The sequence below is a fragment of the Buteo buteo genome, chromosome 20 (assembly GCF_964188355.1).
Source record: "Buteo buteo chromosome 20, bButBut1.hap1.1, whole genome shotgun sequence".
Lineage (NCBI taxonomy): Eukaryota > Metazoa > Chordata > Aves > Accipitriformes > Accipitridae > Buteo > Buteo buteo.
In genome coordinates, this window is record NC_134190.1 from 6,169,926 (window position 1) to 6,190,652 (window position 20,727).

The window sequence follows — 20,727 nt, forward strand, 5'->3', positions numbered from 1 at the left end:
ATTTGCTGGAGCTGGATCATCTCCAGTACACAAAGTATACAATGCTCAAAAGCCACATTAAAGAAGACTTCAATAACTTGAACTTCAAGCACTCTATATATAGTAGTTTAAGTATAAAAACATAATTTAAGAATGTATTATTTGAAATAGATTAGGAATATATTGACAAATTAAAAGCATGTCATGCAGAGATTTAAGATGCTTATAAAAGCTCAAGCAAAGGGGCAAACCACATCAAGGGGCTTACAGAAAATGCAAAGACTTTGAAAACTTAAAGAAGCTCATTCTTTTTCATACCTTAATTATGAAGTTGCAAGTAATTGTGTTTTCAGCCACATGTTCTTGACATTGCAAAAAACCCAATACTGTTATTTTCTCAAATATCAGTAGACTTACTTTTCTTTAAGGAAATCCACTACTTGTTTGAAGTCTGCCACACAGTATTCTCTTTTCATGTCCATGAGCACACTGTCAGAGGCTGACTGGACCGGTATGTGCAGAAAAGCATATACTCTTGGATGATTGAGAATCTTTGCCATTTCCTAAGAGTTATTAAAAAAGAAAGAAAAGCTTTAAAGCATTATGAAAACAATACAGAAAACTCCTTTAAATTAATATATGGGTAAGTATCAGTAGTAATACTTCTGAAACCCAAACAATACTGAGTTGCAGTGGCCCAGTTTGAAACAGTAGGGACAGGTGAAAATATTTGGAAGCAGTTTTGTTTTTAAAGAAAATAAGAAGCAAGCTATGGGACAGCATTTCCTTTGAGATAGGGATAACGTTTTCTACATAGTATTGGTTATCCAATTAAGAGAAAATTTCAGAGGCAAAGTACTGTGAAAACCGGTGCTTTCGGACAGTGGCTGTTTTCAATTTCAGAAGATGGCAAGGGTTAGCTGCTTTCTTGTCAGAGTCAAATAAGTACTCAGATACCAATATGACGCTGTCTCTAATTGGGGTATCCTTCAAGTTGGCCATTTGCTAATTAAGGTATATCTGGCCATTTGCAAACCTGCTCCCATACTGGTCTGAAGTATGTTACCTGTGTTATTTCACAGATAAGACTCCAGGAATTAAAAGTGTTTGGCTATAAAATGGATAGAATTAATCAGGGGGCAGCTAAAAGCAGAGTGACAGCTTGAAAAGAGACAGAGGATGTTCTATGTTTTGTACAAATACAAAGGTCGGAAAGAAAACAAAGTAAAGGTAACAGCAAAATGCAAACAAACCCCCAAACCAAAGTCAAACCAAGCCGTGATTGAGGCTTGGCAGGGTGATGGAACATGAGATGGAGAATAGAATATGGTGGTCACATTTCTTTAATTTTTATTATTTACACAATTAAGGACATACAGTCTAGCAAGAAAGTTTAAATATTTCTAAAACTTGAGACAAAAAAATATCTAGATTGTGTGCAATATGGTACAGTACGGCCTGTTAATCTCCACCCTGAAAAAAACAAGTGAACTTGGACAAAGAACCATATTACGTGTACAACCAGGTTTTCACTTAAGGTCTTCCCTTTCTCCCCACACAGTGAGCATACAGGACACGGCCTGGGACCGAGCGCCGCCCTGCCTGCTCTTCTGCCATGTGCACACTGCGTGCTCCAGTCAGGCTCACTCAGACCATTTCTCCTGTTTCCTTTGACAGCATAGATATTCTGTCTGAAAACACATACTGCTGCCAGATTTAGTTGTTAAGTTGCAACTATTTACAAATTCTTTCCAGATCATTAATCAGCAATATTAGTCACGCATCTAGATTTTCTCTCTGTATTTCTACAAGGTTGACCTAGATTGATCAAAGAGAAGGTAAACACCCTCATGCCTTTTAATTTTCAGGTATCTGCCTTTTAAAAGCACTGATTTTTAGAGCAAGAAGAAAAAACGCTCTCAACACATACCTTTCATCTGACAAACATATACGTACAAAACCTGAACTGCTTCTGAAAGCAGTTTTGAAAGTTTTTGCCTAAGAACCTATTACATAAATGTCTAAGAGAAGTGGTTACATTATTCAGTGGAATATCTATCCCAGGTATGTAAACTAAACATAACAGTAATAACTATACTGATAATGGAGGGCGTACAATTTGATGCACAGAAAGGCTGTGTGCAATGAACCTGGCTCTCAGCGGAAGCTGGAGGTAGCTGGCTTCATGAATAAAAGAGTAAAGAAAAGGCCACCATGCATCCATACAAATTTTATGTGTCCATTTCAAATGGAACTATTTGCCTATGCCCTTAATAATTTTAGATGTTCAGCTAGAATACATTTTCAAAATGAAACAGCGTAGAATAAGTTCAGTAAAATAGAGTGACAAAAAGCTTCTCTTTTAAGCTTTAGAAAATATTGTAAAAGTAGTTCATATGAAGCATCCTGGTAGTCATCTGTTATTTTTTTTGCTTATCAGTAATAAAATATGTTTCTAAAATATGAGAAATGGCAAAAAGGCTAGAACCTAAGCTATGTACCACAAGCCTATTATTCTGCTTATCTCTTAGTTCAAAGCACTTAATTCAATCTTCAAAAACAGATTTATGATATAAGAAACCAATAAAAGTCAAGTTTCATAACATGTTTCTGAATCTGCCAAGTTCTTAAAAATAACTCACCCTACAACACAGAAAAAAAATTAATTCTTTCTCACTCCTCTCAAATTTGGCATCTTCTGAATAACAGCCTCTTCAATATGTGATCACTTTGTGAATTCTTTTTGAAGGTAATAAACTATTTATTAGAATTTCTAACTACAAAAGTGTTATTTTATTACAGCTTCTGTAAGGCTGAGAATCATTTGATAGAAAAAAACCCAGATTTCTATCCCAAACAAACACAGGGAATATTATGTTTAAAAATTTAAGATTTTGTTCCTTCCCCCTTGAATTCATACTAAACAACACTTACTTTTTAAGGGTTGCTTTTTAACCTTAAAATAGGGATTGATTCTTTCCATGATAGTAGCTACTTTAAAATTGTGTACAAAACTAGACACACACTGCAAGCCAGCAGGAACTAATAAAAAAAAAGCATAACTACCTTGTTATCTACCTGTGTTGGAGACACCATTCGTAGTAAAGAAGGAGAAACTACCTTGTTTTACCACAAAGTTTTGGTTTTTAAAGTCACAAGTGAGGAAATTCTCTAGTTATGTGAAAACGTTGGTTTCATTTATCTTCCTCTCTTTGCCACAAAAAAAATGAAAATTTTGCTGCAACGTATGAAAAGTGAGAACCAAATCCTAAAATCTAAAAAGTGTTTTCCTATGTAGAGGATCTCAAAAAACCACCCAACCAACCCCAAACCCACTAGTTGCTTATCTTACGGTAACGCGCAGAATCCTGCTGGTCTCACATTTGATCTGCTTCAGTGGGATGTGGCCAAGAGGGAGCTTTCAACTACGCCTCCTGTAAGAGGAACTAAACCGACAGTGTTCAGCAGCCATAGTTAGACAAGACTCTAGTCAGAACTGCCTCTTCTAGTTATCCCACATTCAAACAAAAGAAATCATATGGCTTCTGCGATCACAGTTGTCACTATCTTTCAGGATTAAGAACACAACTGTTGTCATTTAAAGTCATTTCCCTTGGTTCTGTACTAATAGGACACAAAATGCCTGGCATTAATTAACTGAACTTTTCAACTGTCACTACAGGTCCCTGTATGCAGTAAGACTAGCTCAAAAACATTATTGACTATTCCACTGCATCCTTTTGTTTTAGAAAGATGCACATTAGTCCCTCAATATCAAAGATCTTGCATTCTTTAGAAAGGAAACTGCTTGTCATACGTATCAGAAATGCACACGTGACACACACATTAAGTATCTGGAAACCCTAATACAGCCTAGCTACTGTGGTCACAGGCTTCAGGTATGTTCTGGACACTCAAAGCTCCTTCTACAGAGGAGGAGGTTGCAAACAACTCTTTCTACTGTGAAGTCCTTTCTTTGCTTACTTTCTATATCTAAAGCTACACAAAATATGCTGCATGAGCTTTAAGCACTGAAGTCCTATTGAGTATATTCCTCTATTTTCAGGTGTAGATCTGAATCAAAGGCCCTACTGATAAACTGATTTCCCACCAAATACTTCAGGATCATAGCTATTAACTTGGTGAATTTAGCAGAACAGAAATTATTAACACAAACCAAACACAAGATAGAAATACCTGATGAGCAACTGTTTGTCATTCACTCTTAAGTACCACTGGTGTTCTTAAATTTACCTTTTATAACCAGAAACTTGGAGTGAGCAGTTCAGAAGGAACTAAACAAAAATTTTGCATTATTACCTCAGAAATCTGGTTAAATCACTCTTCCAAACTTTATAAGTGTTATATATCTCATGTGATATATATATCACATGCTAACCCAGAGCTTTAAGGTAAGATTGTTCCAGTCTTACCTTTATCCTCCCTACACCTAAAACTACACTGAAGTACTTTACCACACAGGTTTGATTAAATTACAGCTATGCACTGAACAGTCATACTTAGTCAATGCTGACAGATTTTCCCACACCACAGATTGCGCACAGAATACTAGATTTCATCACTTAATAAAATTATTAGTTAATATCCCAGAGAGAACTTGAAGGACATCATGGGCTAATGCATAATTGTAGTTTACAGTGTCTCAACATTCTAAGCTTAACATCTGTTTCCTGTTCTTTTTTATAAATATTTTTTTTTTCAAAGTGCTTTGCATTACTAGATATAATTACATATTTCAGTTAGAAGGAAAAATGCAACATATAATTTTATTTCCATCTGGAAACAATAAAGGAACAACTTTTTGAAATCATATGACTGTGAAAGAAAATTTCTGTCTTTAATCATGACTGAAACAGCTGATTGCCTTTCCCCCTATCCCCTGGAATCTAATAATATGTCTACGAAGGAAGGGAAGCACTATGTGAAAATGACATTTCATGTAGGAATGAAAAGGTCAAAGAGTAGCACAATTTGTTTTAAGCTGACTTTACAAAAAATAAAAGTTGTCTACCTTTGGAATCTAACCATGTATGTGAAATATCCTTTAGGGTACTTATCACATAGGAAATTATTTCTTCCAATTCTTAGCAGCTGGAGTACATCAGAACACAAGGCACATTGCCAGAAAGATTTTTATCTAGTCAGTATATTTTATCCTAGCAATTACAATACACAAATTTAACTACCTAACCAGAAAATCAATCCTTCTGTTTGTAATGACACCACGCACAACCACGGAGAATCACAGAGACAATAAACATCAATATCTGTGCATCTTTATGTCAGTACCAGCAAGCTGTTCAGACAGTGATTCTTTCCCCTATCCTAAAGTAGGCAAAAATCCAGTATTTGAATTCTGCCTCGTGTTTGAGTCACGATGATCTGAGTAACTTGCTTCTTAGCAAAAGGATTTTTCCCTCTGCCAGCAGCGAAGCCCAAAGAAACCCTCATCTATATGGAAACATGACAAAATGGCACTCCCTCAAAACTTCATCCCCTTGTGGCAGATGTTAGTTTGGGATATGTCACGAGGGGTGTCCGCTGACTGTTCTGTTTCAGAAGCCCAGTGGTGCCACCACCAGCACAGTCTGGCTAAAAATCAAGTGGCTGCAGTCCATTTTATAAATTCCTCTGCTGCAGTGCAGTTCAAGAACAGATGTGATCTAGCGATGCAGGCATGGCAACGATGACACAGTATGGTCGAGTCTGGAAAGCCCGTAACAGTTTTGTTAAAACTAATGAACGGGGAACCTTCCCCATGCTTCCCACCCGCCATGAGTAATGGGGCTGTAAAAAACACTAAGAACGTGTAGGATGTATGATCGCAAACCTCCCCAAGGACACTGGTTGGAAGGCAATGCCTCCCCCTCATCTGTATATGAAGTGGGGGAAATGTAATGAAGCCGTACGATGGCAAGCTTAGCGGCAACCCCTACCCGATGTAATACGACATGACTTATGCCCACGTCCTTATCCTATCATTAGGATACAGGGAGATCACACTGGAGCAGTTAGAAGCCCACACAACTCTGACCAATGTAATTTGAACCTTAAAATCAAATCTTTGGGTTGCCAGATGGAGGGCAAAAATCTGTTTTGTCATATGGGAAAAATGCCTTCTACATTACCAAACAAAAAACTGGTATTAGCTCAGGCCACCCTTAGAAGTGGATATAAACCAGACTGCAAGCCGTGATTTGCTCATAGGAAAACTAGACGTGAGAGCCATATGCTCGGCCCTAGCTGTTCCCAGCTGTTCTCCTAGGTATGGGATCTCACTACTGCTTCCAACCTCATAAAATAGACAGCCCTAACTAGCTAAGCAATTTTTTCTCCTACGTGGCTACGTATTAAGCCTAATCTCTTAAAAACCAAACCAAGTCACACCAAAAACATTTACATGCCTTCAAAAACTTGCCATATCTTCTTTTATGAAAAATGGGGACAGGCTAACAGAAGTTCTTGCAAAAAAAAGTGACATTCAGATAATACCACAATACAATACTGTATTTCATAGTTCAAAGCTTCCGCTGAGGTTTGTTGCGTCTCTTCGCATGAGTCAGTGCACAAACAAGGAAACACACAGCATCAAATACTAGCTACCTGATTTTTACTTTTAAACACAGAAATACCAAAACCTCTCCTACTCAGTTAACAAGTACATATGTTTCTCTCCAACTTAACTTGGATATACATGAAGAGAAAGAATATACGAGAATAGAGTCTCTTTGCAGAGTACCATTTTTTGCATTTATCTGATAAAAACTAATTCTCCATACAGATATCCTAACCTGGGTTGCCGAAATACTTCATGATAGGAAAACTGGTATCCCTATCACAACCTGCTTCCAATATTAAAGTAGGACTGACTTTACATTGGATAAATTGTAAAGCATCAGCATCTACATTGGGTAGATGCTGATTGCTTATTACTCAGTCTGTAAGGAGCCGTGAGCCCAAGTACAACATCTGAGTCTCTGCAAGTGTGTCACCGAAACACAGCTGATTCAGCGACGCATTCAGCATTAATAGTACCACACTGACTTCCTCAAGGTATCACACACCTTCAGTTCCCACATGAACTGATGGAAGTTGTGGGGTTGGAAACATGCAGTAAATAGTTCAGTGCTTTCAAAGATGAAAACTGTTACTGCTGCAGCCATCATTACAATGCTAAAGAGACTTTATGGAGCTTCAGGGCGCTGTTTGTCCAGTTTCAATGAACAGATTCACTTTAAGGTAAAATGTACATTTAATTAACAGCTACAGTGATGGCTTAATGACTTAAAGCCAACCAACCAAATAGCTAATGCTAATTCCTTGTGAAATGATTAATTCTGATGTGCAAAAAAATATGCACTTTTTCATTTTCTCCATGGTGCTCTCTAATTTCTCATCATTAAGCACTCCTCAAATGAAATATTTTTTGCTGGAAGTAAATTAATACTCCTCTTTGCAGCATGTGTTAGAAACATATTAGGAAGTTCCCTAAAAAGATGATTTATTGCAACAGCACACTGCTACTTTGAACAACTCTGTCTCAATCATACTTTATGCTAATAAAACCTTGAAAATGAATTGAAGCATAGAGGCACACACTTACAATAGGCAAGTAGGACTGTCACACTAGCTTTTTGTTTTCAGAAACCCGGATGAGTGAAATGGATTGCTGGTTTCATCCATACTATGCATTTGTCCACCACCTCAAAAATGAGAATCCCATATGATATAAAATAATTGATGGTTTCTGCTCAGAAGAAAGTCATAGAATGAACGGCACACCCCACCAGAGTTCAGCTGCACCAAGACAGAGCAGTGCCAGGAAGCCTGCCTATTGTTTCCCTCTATTTCAAACAAGATAGTACAATACCTAAAATAGCATCTGCTTTAGCAGGTTACAGTGGAAGGAAAATAGTGGAAGGATTTAATCAAAACCTAAACCTTTAGGCAAGTGCTATCACTTTCTTTCATAAATATCCAATTCACTGAGCTAAATTTCATAGCAAAACAGAATAAAAATATTCAAAACCATAATGACAAGATTGATATCATAGAATTTACATTCTTCAGCAGCTCTTGCACATTTAACATAACTAAACTAATTGAATTCAAAGACTAGGTAGAAGAGATTTTATGTCTTTCCTCAATTCACAATGGTACAAAAACCCACAGCCAATATTATTGTGCAGTTTTATTAAAGTTTCTAGAACACATTATATTTCCTTTTTCTCATTTTAAAAGAATAATCACCTCAAAAAAACCCAAACCCAACCCAAACTTTTTTTAAACAAATGCCAAAGCTTAACGAAGCAAGCAGTCTTACTGAAGATTATGTAGATGATGTTGCAAAGCACAGTGAATGTGACAGCTCATCTATCAAAGAAAACAAGAAGGTTTATGCATCTAAACTAAATAGAAGCTTTTGAATGAGCATGGAGAGTAGTTGGTGGAACTTTACTTATTATAATATAAATAACTAGGAAAGTGAGATCTTATTTGTTTTTCATTGAGGGCAGAAATATTGAGAGAAGATGGCACAGTTTGTTATGCAAGCTATATATTTGATAATAGTTTCTACCCCAATGCCTTGAAGTGCATGGCAACTGCTAAAATTCCCATTTTATTTAGCAAAAATGAAGTTTCCCATATGTGTACTACCCGTTCTTTGAAGAAACCGCTCAATTAATGGTGACTTTTATTTTCTGTTAATAATCCACCAACGAAGTAAACCACAGCTCCAAAGGTCTGCTACGATGAGACAGCATTATAAGTAATTGACAGACGACCTGACACACAACACAAGATTGAGTGTGGATCTGTCTGCATTTAAATACTCTTCGTTCTTGTGATATCTAACAAGCAAGAGAAACATTCATATGAGCAAATCATAATTAAGGTACAGTTAGTACGCACAGCTTTAACTGGTCAAGCAATGTGCTATTTAATGTTAACCCCTTTTTGCAACACCGATTTTTATGCATAGATTATTAAATACAGCAGAGCACTAGATGCATGCATAAAACATTCTGATGGAGAACTGAATCTTGCATAAATAAACACAGTTCTTTCTCTGTGTTTCTCAAAGCTTTTTTTCTACTAGTGTTACAAAGAACAGGAGCTTCATTCTCCCAGCACCACAAATATTCCCTTCTATGTTATCTTGAAGCAAACCTTTATTGTTCATCAAAGTTCTCAATACAATAACACCTTTAAGGTTTTTGAGAACACCCAAGATTCACAAATACAACATAAAACCTTCAAGAAGAGTAAGATGGGCTCTTATTTTGACATTTATTAAGCCATTTATTCCACCAGTTGGCAGCAAACACGTCACCAAGCATTTACGGACATTAGGCCCTGCTGAGTTTGATACCTTAAAACTCTAGATTACAGAAAGTAGTGTGACAAAATGCATCTCAAAGCACAGCAGAGATTCATCCCTTTCCTACCCCCATAATACCCAAATATATGTTCACTCTGGGGTGAGTTCACCACTGAAAAAGTTCCCATGACACTATATCTTAAGGATTAATTTCAAGGAAATATGCTGTATTCGGACACCCCAAAGACAAAGAACCCTTTAAGAGGAAGAACAGGAGATACAGAGTATTTTAGTACTAAAAATATAAAAAGCTGGAATACACAGAGTAAGCAAAGATGCACATACAGCCTCCATAGGATGAATAAGCATTTAACGTAATACCAAAGGAAATGGTAATTATCCCTTCCCACCCTCCCTTTTTTTTTCTTTTTTAGAAGCCCAGATGCCCCTCTCCTTCTCCCCTTAGTATCCGAGATTTCTTTCAATTTTACTACTAGCAAGACAAACACAGTTTGCATAGAGACAACTATGTAATTACAGCAAGGGAAAGTTGCATGGTCCACTGACTACAAAACACTACAAAACTCACAGTAATAAGAGGTCAGGGGCTTAACTATTCATTTATTTAAATGTATGTCACAGTTTTCATTTTTTCTGGTCAAATCAACAGATTTTAATTGGCACTTTCAAATACATCAGTCTATGAAAATGACAAAAATAATACTAGAAACAAAGCAATTATATGCCCTAAAGGCCTTTTAATTCCTGAAATCATGCTGCCCTTTTATTTGCAGTTGAAGAATGTGTGCATATTATTCCCTTTTTAAACGCATTTCAAATCAGCTTACACTCTAGCTTATTCAAAACTTGAACTTATGCACAATGCTCAAAAACGTTTGGTGCACTCAGAAGAAAAAAGAACAATGTGGAAAAAAGAAAAGTGAGTTAGTATTTTACTGTAATATGTATCTATGTGCTGTGTCAGGGCACGTTTGAGGAAGCCATCTGTAGGGTATCGGCTTCAATGAGGTTAAGGAACATAAACACCGAGCTGACATGAAAAATCAAAGCAAAAGAGCAAAGAAATACTATTGCAACTCGTGGTACACTTGGCACTCCTTATGCATTTAAAGACACTGCCGCCATGCAGACTCCATCTCAATGGTTGGTGTATCACTCAAGTGTCCTGAATTAATAACGGAGATAAAGCCCACAGATGGCATATGGTATGGTTTGAGACAGACTCATTTTGACAGGTGACAAAGATGACTACTCATCTAGTCATGTGAAATTAAGCACTTACAGGAATGGCAGGTGTGAACTGCCTCCTTTATACAGATTTGGAAGTGTCCCATCACTCACAGAAAGTGCTGTACTAAAATCCCAGACAACTGGAAGTACAGTTAGTGTTAAATCTGCAAGTGAGGTAAGCTAAGGCTGGGATGCAAGCCCCTGCCCTTTTACAGTCTGGATGATCTGTACTCCCTTTCGATTTGGACAGAACTCCAGATACTGAACAAGAAAATGAAGGTAAAAACCTAAGGAAAAGTGAAATATATTCAAGGCAAAATTAGTCTCTAACACCATGCCGCTAACATTAATTCATTTCAACCTGCTATACATTTGGCCTCATTTTTTTTTACTTTTCAGACTCTGTTCACCGTTTATCTACTACTACTGTTTTAATGGATTTTTCCCAACCCTTCCTCTCCATCTGTCACTGCAAGTGGATGTAAAACATTGTCTCACTAGAGCACTAGCCAATAAGTCCGTAATATGATTGAATGATTGTCTAGAATAAATGCCTGGAGGTTACATCTGAAGCAGGATATATACCTTATGTACTTTTGGTACATGTTGATACTATAGGATGATAACATCTTTGCCATCTGGCAGTCTGTGTAATTCGAACAGTAGCTCTGTGCAAAGACATATGGGTAAGCGTACACAAGGTAACTGTACACATGTGCATTCATTGCAGGCTTTGCTAGGACTATAAAATTGATCCTAATACCAACCTTTTCCTTCACTTTAACATCTTATAAAATAAATTCCGAGCTAAAACATTTATCCCTGACCATAGTTCTTGTCCATTTACAAAAATTTTCTGCCATGTAGATAAAATCCCAAGTTCTCCTCAATACCACGCGGCATCAACATATTAGGAGAGAACAGACACTGGACAAGGGCACACATCTCAAAATCGCAGTTTGAGACCACATTTCAAACAAGCAAGCTATATGCTTCATGATGTATACATTCAAACAGACTGCTAAGACTGCGAGAGCGCACTCTGGAAAAAGTAATACTATCTCCATTGGTTGCCCAGATTTTCTCTGAGAGGAAAACTGAGGATGTCTCCTGCAGCTAAACTGTGAACTCCAACTTCTTTCTCAGTCTTAGCACCACGATCAAGAGAAACAACGTTAGGGTCTCAGGTCCTTCAGTTTTTTAAAACACACTAAATAACCCTCTCTGTCATACCAACAAGCCTCACGTAGGACAATACTAGCACTGGCTGTGTTCACATTAATGTGGTGGCTGAAAGCAGCAGTGAAATTGTAAAGTGCAAGTTCCCATGCTTCCTTCCTGGCCACAGGTTTAGTTCAGTCCACAGGGTGACTTTGGGCTGGGCAAACCAAATTCATTTCCAAGGAAATGAGAGCAGTAGCCATACTCCGGGTTCACAGCAAATGTGTTCCAAGCCCTTGATGGGAACAGAGGGATTCAAACCAATGAACTGCCTTCGAAACAGCTTTGGACCATGGGTAGTGGGAAAGTTTGGTTAAGGGGATTAGATTTATTTTGAAGCAAGGACTCCAAAATGAAGATAATGTAGATATAGTGGCGTCACTACCAAATTCTGCAATTTCCTGATCTGCTCTTGTTGCTTCATACTACTCACTAATGTAAGCACAGACATCTGCAGCTGAAGAAAACAGCAGATAAAAAATCGAGTATTTTAGATTATATGCTGAATAGTTGTGATAAAGGCTCTTTTTCTAATGACTTAGCTCAGTATGCAGCATATAAAAAAGTGTTTAATATTTTGCATGACTATAAAACACTGCATGGTTCCAAATATTTCTTTGTTTACAAGTAAGAAGGCCCAACTGAATGCAGAATTTATCATTTGAAAACATATGGTTGCTTTTCATCCCAAAACTGTTCATGCTACATGCATCTGTAAATACATAAGGCACTACTACCACCATATTTCCTGAAAAAAACCCTAAAAGTACTAAATTGTCAGACCGTACCTCAGAAGTATAACGATGATTTTCATGAGATTAACAGCCTCCCCTGAAATGACAAACATCTTTAAGGACAGAATGGCATTTACCTGACAGTAGTACCTGAAGGCACTGGGAGGCACTTGAGAGCCTCAAGTCGAGTTAGAAGCACCCACAGCTTTCCTTTGCCCCCTCCTCTGCTCTAGTCCCACCACTCCTGACCCAAGGGAAGCCTTCCTCCTCTTCCTCCTCATCCTCCTCCCCTTGTGCTGGCCTCCAGTATCAGCAAAATAGCACAGCTGTTGGCTGGCTCTTCTTAGTGGATACTAAGAGACTGATTCCCAGATACAGAGGCAGATGAAACACTCCCGAGATGAGTGGCAGCTTCTGTTCCTCCATTTTTATTTCCAGAGAACCTGTGAGTGTGGGCACTATGTTAACGAGTCAAAAGACTCACAGAGCCAAAGCCCAGCCACAGACCTGAGCGTACGGTACAAAGGAAACATTGCCAACACCTTAAACAGATCTCTGGTCATAATCCCATCCACTGTGCACTTTCTAAGCAGACAATATCTCAGAGTATGTTTATGAAATGATTTTTCTCAGGAAAAAATAAGAACCTGTAAGCACTTTTTGGCACTTGCAAATAAATTTCAATCTATAAGCAGTTTATCAAGCAGGTTACCAAAAAGTGGGCTAAGTATCTTTTAATGAAGAAGAAAGCTATTCCACCCATATATAGAAAATACATATAGTATGACAAAGCATATTATTTTAGTCAGTGGATACAATCTATTTTCCTGAGAACCATCAAGACACAAATTAATATGTAACTGAAGTACCTCAAGTATAGCTACATCTTAAAGATCCACCTGAACAACAGAAACAATGTAAGCTGGGCATATTTCAAAGGACTGAGATGTGGGGCAAGGGCAGCAAAACCCACCACTCAAGATACCTCCCCTCTGTGTATGACTCCATACACAGCTAGAACACTTTGTGCAAATTAGGCTTCAGTTGTATATGAAATTATGCATTTTTAAATTTTTAGTCCTTTATTCAATCATATTATCCATAGGTGCAACTTTCTCCTCATTCATTGAGGACATGAGCATTGTCATTATGGTCTAACAAATTCTTTGCTTCTACTGCAGCTGCGCCACCTACAATTCATGGCATTAATCTGTACCTCCCTGTTCTTTTTATTTCCAGTCTCTTCCCACTCTGACAACTGAAAGGTGCAGAAACTGCAGTGAAGAGTAAAAGAAACCTGCAAATTCCAAGCACTCAATCATGCCAGTGACCTCGCGCTTTGAATGATCAGAGATTAAAATACATAGCTATTTGAAGGAAAACAGATATTTGTGAAATGTTTTAAAAACTTGTATTTAAGTACAAAACCAGTTCTAATGGTAGAGGAGTTCATGCACTACTACAAATCAGTATTTAAAAAATGTACATTAGGTGTTTGGAAACTGGTATTTTTAAAATATTTAACTTACGACTGAGTGTTATTGGAGAAAACAAATCTATTTATATAAGCTTTGTTATTAGCTTTGGAGGTTACAAGAACAAGACAGACATAAAAGTGGCCAAACCTTTTACCTGCAGGTAAGCTCCAATAAATATGGCAAAAACTGTAAATTAATCGAAATAATTGCTTTTAGGCTGAGTCTCCAGGGAAGCTCTGTCCAGATCTTAAAATTAATTTATGCTTTTACATGACTGCTGTTGCTCTATACCACTTATCAGACACGTGTTCATTACTAAAGTGAAATACACCCTTGCCTAGCAGTTGCATATGTACAGTTCTATGCAATTGCTGAAGATTTCTTATTTTTTTAAAAAGATACAGGATTGGAATGTCTTTTTCCTTTTCATTGGATATAAAAAGTGACATACAATTAGTACATTTTCCCATGTAAAATTTTTTTGCAGAAAGCCAAACAACATCCTAGTTAGCAACATGACTTCTAACAAAATAAATTCATAAAATGCAGCACCTTTTAAAACAATTAATAAAAGATGTTTGCAACCAATAACACAGCTTCATACTTTTCTTAGGAGATAACAGAATTACATCTGGATTTTATCCTAATCAACTGACATGAAGGTTAATCAACTTCTCATTTCATTTGTTTTGTTTTTTTAAACAAATCATAGTTTTGCCCTTTCCTCAACCAGAAAGTTAAAAGCACATTCCCCATAAGAAGTTTATTTTGTCTGGTGAAAATGTATACAGGAGACTGCCAGCATTCCCTAGTGATCTTTCAGATACAAGTCTGGTAAGCTTGGAAGAGGGGACTAGACAAAAATGCAGAAGGTAAAAAAAGTTTTACAAATGTAGTTTGCCAAATCATAAAAATTATTTCACCGAATTACAAGCTCAGAAATTCTTGGTCATACATGAAACACAGAAATGTGATTAAATAATCCTTAAAAAACATCATATAAACTGGAAATCGTAAGAAACACTAAAGAGGACAAGCAACAGCAGATGTTGCTATTATACAAAAAGGCTGGTGTACACATAACACATGTTTGCACAGTGACATTCAAGACACGCATTTTCAATAGGCTTTCATGAATTCCTCTCATTCTGCCATCACACTTAAAGATGCATCTTTAAAGAGATTAAGAGTACTTTTCCTGAATATGAGTCAGGTCAAAGAGAGTCCTACCTACAGGACTTTCTAGAAAATTCAGAAACAGGGAGATTAGAGATCATAAATCAAAACCATTCACAGATTTGTGACATGCTCACACTCACTAAGATGGCTACTGACTGAAGGAAAGCAATATACTTTCCACCTTGCTCAGATTATATCAAATTAAGACTACTACAGTGCCCCTTAGCAGTTTCTTACTTCCAGCAACTGATTTTTAATTTTTTTTTAAAAAGCTTCTGAGAGTACTCATAAGATGAGCAGCAGTGACAAAAGTGGCGGTCTATGCCAAAACACTTTTAATAATGCGACTTAAAAATGAAAGCAGACACTAACTGAAAATTGCTAAAAGCTTGATTTGCTTTTGTACGAGATGCTGAAAAAAGTTCAAATAAAAAACAGAAGAAAAACTTGTGACAGATTTGAGAGTTCAAGACAGAATGCAAAGCTCTAAAAAACACAACCAAACCACTTCCTAAAGATTTCTGTTTAGTGTGTTGTTAAGACTCTATCTTAGTGAAGTGTATGTTAAACAAAAGAATAAAATAACAGCCTGTGAAATTTCTTGCAGTTTTCTGCAGCTTCTATTCTTTAGCTGCTGAAATGAAAAACTGCTTATTCCTATCAAGATTAAATTCCTCTAGCCCATGCGCTTCAACGGGGAGAGGTGCAGTTATGGCACTCTGGTGAGAAAATACTGTCCTCAACATCTTAAGAAAATGTAAGTGCAACTATTAATTCTATAACATCTTGGGGAAAAGCAGCATGGACACCACCTATTTATCTGAACATTGCCGAGGCACATGGTTACAGAATTTACCTTAAGCTATATCCTTCCTTGCTGTTTCCTCCTCTTTAAAGTTAGGTTCTTTCTATAAACAGTTCCTATAAATTTCAATAAATTAATTTGGTGACAGAATCCAACCAAATCAACCTATATTTGAGACAAAACTCTCATTTCCTGCTCTGCACACATACGATATTCTTTCAAATTCACATTGTTGTACACTTTGTTGCTTCTGATCTCATTGAACTACTTTGTTACAATTTTTTTAACACAGATTACACTTAGACTTTCCATTTCTTATCATGGAAGCTCTACACACTCTCAGAATAGCATTTGACATAGGATAATGATTATGTCGTTGAGTGAGACCAGCATAGTGTTTCTGGAAATATTTGTCTGAGGTGTAGCAGGAAGACAAATTCAATCCCATAGTCCATTGCCTGCTAATGACATTTCTTTTACTTCTTGGAAACACTAGACATACACACAAATGCAACATCGCTATAATAAAGCTCCACAGGTCAGAGACCTCAGTAATATTATCATTCCAAAATGATTTGAATATCTTATTATCTCGATAACTTGCTCTGTCAGGCAAATGGCTTAACACTATTAGTCTAATTCTATAAATTTACTTGAAATCCGTAATTTTTTCAAGCCACAGCTTAAAATGAAATGCACTATACACAAGGTTCCATGCTGACTCACTCAATGAATGTCTATGCCGGCATATAAATGATTCTTTTCTTCCTTACCTCCAGATGCTCTAAAATATAGGGAGGGTTTGTCATGCCAAGCCTCAGCATAGCTCCCTCAGGAATAGCTTCAACCAGCTTCCACAGAAGCGTAGGGAGGTCTGTGCCAATATCTCTGCCGTAAGCCCCTGTGTCTTCACTGGTCAGCCATATCTCACAAACACCCTCTGTGAATAAAAGAAAGAGATAATTAACAAATCTGTTTTAGAGCTGTTTATTTTATCATACAGCTGCTCACTCTTTCTAATGCAGTATTTCACAAGGCTATTATGCAGCCAGACTGGGTATTCAATTGCAAGGGGGAGGGAAGGAGAAGGAAGGCTTATCCCATGGGTAGCAGTGGGTTATTAAGTTCATTTTATGAGCACAAGAGTGCTACAACAATGCTGTAAATTATCATTGCTGTGGAGTGATTAACATTCACAGCCGATGACTAATTCTGTGCTGCCTCTACAGCAAGGCAGTCAAGTTTAGTACTTGCTCTATTTTTTGAGTCTAATTCATTGAACACCACAAGTTACATTACCCAAGCAAAGAGTTTGCATTAATGGTTGTTACTACTAGTTAACTTATAAACTGGTAAGCTTCCAATAAGCAAAAATTGCTCTAAAGCACAGTGATTAATAATCCTCCTGGAATAACTATTAAAAACCTGTATTCTTTAAATTATACAATTAGCAATGCAATATTAAGGTTGTCCTGAAAAGGTTAGTGACCACTGCATAATTGAGTGATAGTGTTGGAAAACCTGTTTCTGGGCAGTTAATACTTTATTTTCCATCAATCAGGGCCTTAGGAAGTAGTATATTTGATTTATATTGTAAAAAGCAGTGACCTTGAACACTGATATTTGGTAATACTATCCTCCTGCTCAAAGAGGGGAAATATTGCACCACCCTTTAATAATAGTCGAAAGCAATAAGGTTTCACGCAGCCTCTTTTTATCAGTCTGCCCAGCTTCCACCCTTTTTGCAATGCAATCCCCCTCTCCCTCCTCACCACCCCAAAGCAAGAAATAAGCCATCGAAAACAGGGTGGCTGGGAAGAAGACTCCTGTGATTCCCAGTGAGATAAGATACCATAAACTCAGTGAAGAGCTAAATTTCTAATACCAATGATGAACCAGTAAAGAAAACTTCCAAACACTACTACAAGATGTGTAATTCATCAAAGCACTCTTTGGACCAGCAGAGAAGGTATCGCAAAATATAAATGTTTATATTACAAATATATACTTAAGATGAGGAAAACAAACACATACCCAGACTTTAATCACATAAAAAGTAATAAACCTAGAAAACCAGAAGCTTTGCAAAAATGTGAACTCAAGACTGGCACTTTTAAACTCACGCTATAACAATAAAGGCGGACAGCAGGCTATGCTGAACATCACAGTTAATTTTGTTTGTTCAGAAAAGTTTTCAAGGCCATTTATTATTTAGAACTAAGAATACTTAAAAATCAAGGTAAACCAAGAAGCTCATCACTTCTTAAGTTTTGCTTCAAGAATAAGTTAATGAGAGAGATGTATAATTCTGTTCTCGTAAGAAGTCTGGTGGAAAGTATTCCTGATGTACTGCTCTTTGGTTATGCAGCTTGCAGTCACAACTTTGTAGTCACACTCAATCTGAGCTCCCCTATGCCTGATCAGGTATGCAGAATCTGCTAGCAGTATACAATCACACCTTGGATTCCACTGCAGTTGCTAATGTTTTCGGAATTCATCTCACCACAGGCAGTACCACACCATGAAACACACTCTAGGGTTTGCCGCCTGCCCTACATTTTCCTGAGATATGGAAAAAAAGAAGTGATTTATATGGTATGTTTTAAAAATAAGAGAAACAAAGGATCTCAATCATGCCTAACGTCCTGTTGTCTTTTTTTAGATCAGTCTCTAATAGCCAGGAGAACACTGCAAAACAGAGTACTTCTCATTTTTAAGCTTTCAGTCTAAATAGTTGCATGAGTTTTGGGTTTGGTGGGGTTTGGTTTGGTTTTTTTGTTTTTTGTTTTTTAATGAAAATGGCTAATGGAATACTGCCTCACAGTTACCAGATTAACACTGAGGAAAAAAAATAAATCACTGGCTAGGAATGGAAATAATGTTCCAGTGGAAAACAACAGTGAGCTTTTAAAACTGCATAGGTGGGGACCATTAGCCCCCTGGTGGGCTGAAACTTCAAATTAAATCACAAGAAGAGGAAGCAGCTGTAACAGTAAATCAGCAACAACAGGAATAACTGTCTCATCTGCTCTCCGATCAGGGTGTTAAACAACTAGAAATGGGCATAATTCATGCTGAGAGAACTAAGGATGTAGTCTTAACATGGGGGGAATGGACACCTGTATTTTAAGAGAAAGTTCATGTCCCAGTTTCAGGCTGACAAAACGGATCTTCAAACACTGAAAGCTGCTCTGAGTGCTAAGTATTTACAAGCAGGGTAAATCAACTTTGTACACAACTGTGTGTGATAGAGGTTTGGTGTCAACTATTGTCAGGCTGTTTATTCTAGTCCTTTGCGTCCTGAGTTTAGGAGTCTAAACTTACACCAGGTAAGAGGAGAAAACAACAGACCTCTCAAACAGTATTAATAAAGTGAACCAACACTTCCCATTCTCACTCAAACCCCTTCCCCTCTAAACTCCAGCCCTACATAGGAACCTATTTAAATCGACTGTCTAACCATGTACGGTATTTTTTTCCTTTCTTTTGCAGTGAACCACACTTGATTATTCACCATTCTGTTACTGGGCAATTTTGGTGCTAATAAAAGCAAGCTGATTTTGTAAACAAGAAAATTGATCCAAACTGCAGAGTTTGCATGTGCAAACTCAGAGCATTTGTTACAGTATTAAGGCCAATTATCATTATATTCAAGTAATTACAAGTCTGCCTTTGGTCACAGCTCATAGTTTATTTCTCACTCTGCCATCACTACCCAGCACAAAAGAGTAACCTCAACAGCTGGCTTCTGATCTCTGCTCTGCTGTAATTGGAGATGACTGAGAATGATAAATGTTGGAAAAAGAATAGGTTCCAAGTAAATTAAGGAGGTTCTGAGCCTATTCCTTCTCCAACATTTCAATATAAAGAATATTCATTGCAGATTATCTGACAAGGGTTTTAACTTCATTTTTGTGGGGTAGTCTAAACAACCCTTGTCATAGAGAAGACAAGAAATCCAACAGTTGTCACTTTTACAAGACATGTGCATTTCTGTTTTAAAGAGCACTTAAGAAGATTCATTTCTTTAATAAAAATTTTCTAGTGTTTTTTATTTTGCTTTATCCTCATGCCACTATTGTAAACACTGTTTTCAGCAGTAGTAAACATCTTTTAAATTGAAGGGAAATTTACTCCATGTGAAAAAATGACTTTACTTCAATCTACAAAAACATCTGAAGGTGTTAAAATATCAGACACTAATCCCGCTGAAATTCTCCTATTTGTTAACCTGCTGTACCTTTATACAAATGAAATTCAATCACAAAACCCCCTTATTTCTTTCTTCTCCTTCCCTTCTTGTTCTTCTCTTTCCTGGGAGATTTTCTAATGTGAACAGGAGTGGCTTCTCCAGCAGCACAATCCTCTGCAGGCTGCCTCGGTGGGAGGCCCCCGATTCTGACCTTGGTAGCCCACATATGCTTATCAATAACTGCCTGACCTCCTTACTATTCCTTCTCCAACAGTGAATTCTTAGGTCAGCCTGCAGTGCTGTACAGACCATAGAAATACCTCTCCCACTGCACCACAGAAATCTGAAAGACCATCTGCCAAGGGGAGGTCTGACTTAAATGTTTGTGAAAAACTGCCTACAGACATGAGGACAATCAATTTGACCCTGTCATTCCTGATCACACCCTTAGAATTAAAAAAAAAAAAATCATAGCCAAAGACAGAGAGAAAGGCTTGGAAAAATCCAATTCATTTTAAATGTGCTCATTGTTCAGAATGAGCTTA

General features: G+C 37.3%; 1 protein-coding gene across 3 annotated transcripts in view; it reads right to left on the minus strand.

Moving 5' to 3' along the window:
• Positions 1-20,727, minus strand: part of CDKAL1 (CDKAL1 threonylcarbamoyladenosine tRNA methylthiotransferase) — a 421,878-nt gene that overhangs the window by 143,935 nt on the left and 257,216 nt on the right. For all 3 annotated transcript variants that reach the window (XM_075052405.1, XM_075052406.1, XM_075052408.1), the window contains 2 exons: positions 16,764-16,930; positions 397-542 (listed from right to left, as the gene is read on the minus strand). In XM_075052405.1, the coding sequence (XP_074908506.1) occupies positions 397-542; positions 16,764-16,930 (313 nt within the window). The remainder of the gene's footprint in view (positions 1-396; positions 543-16,763; positions 16,931-20,727) is intronic.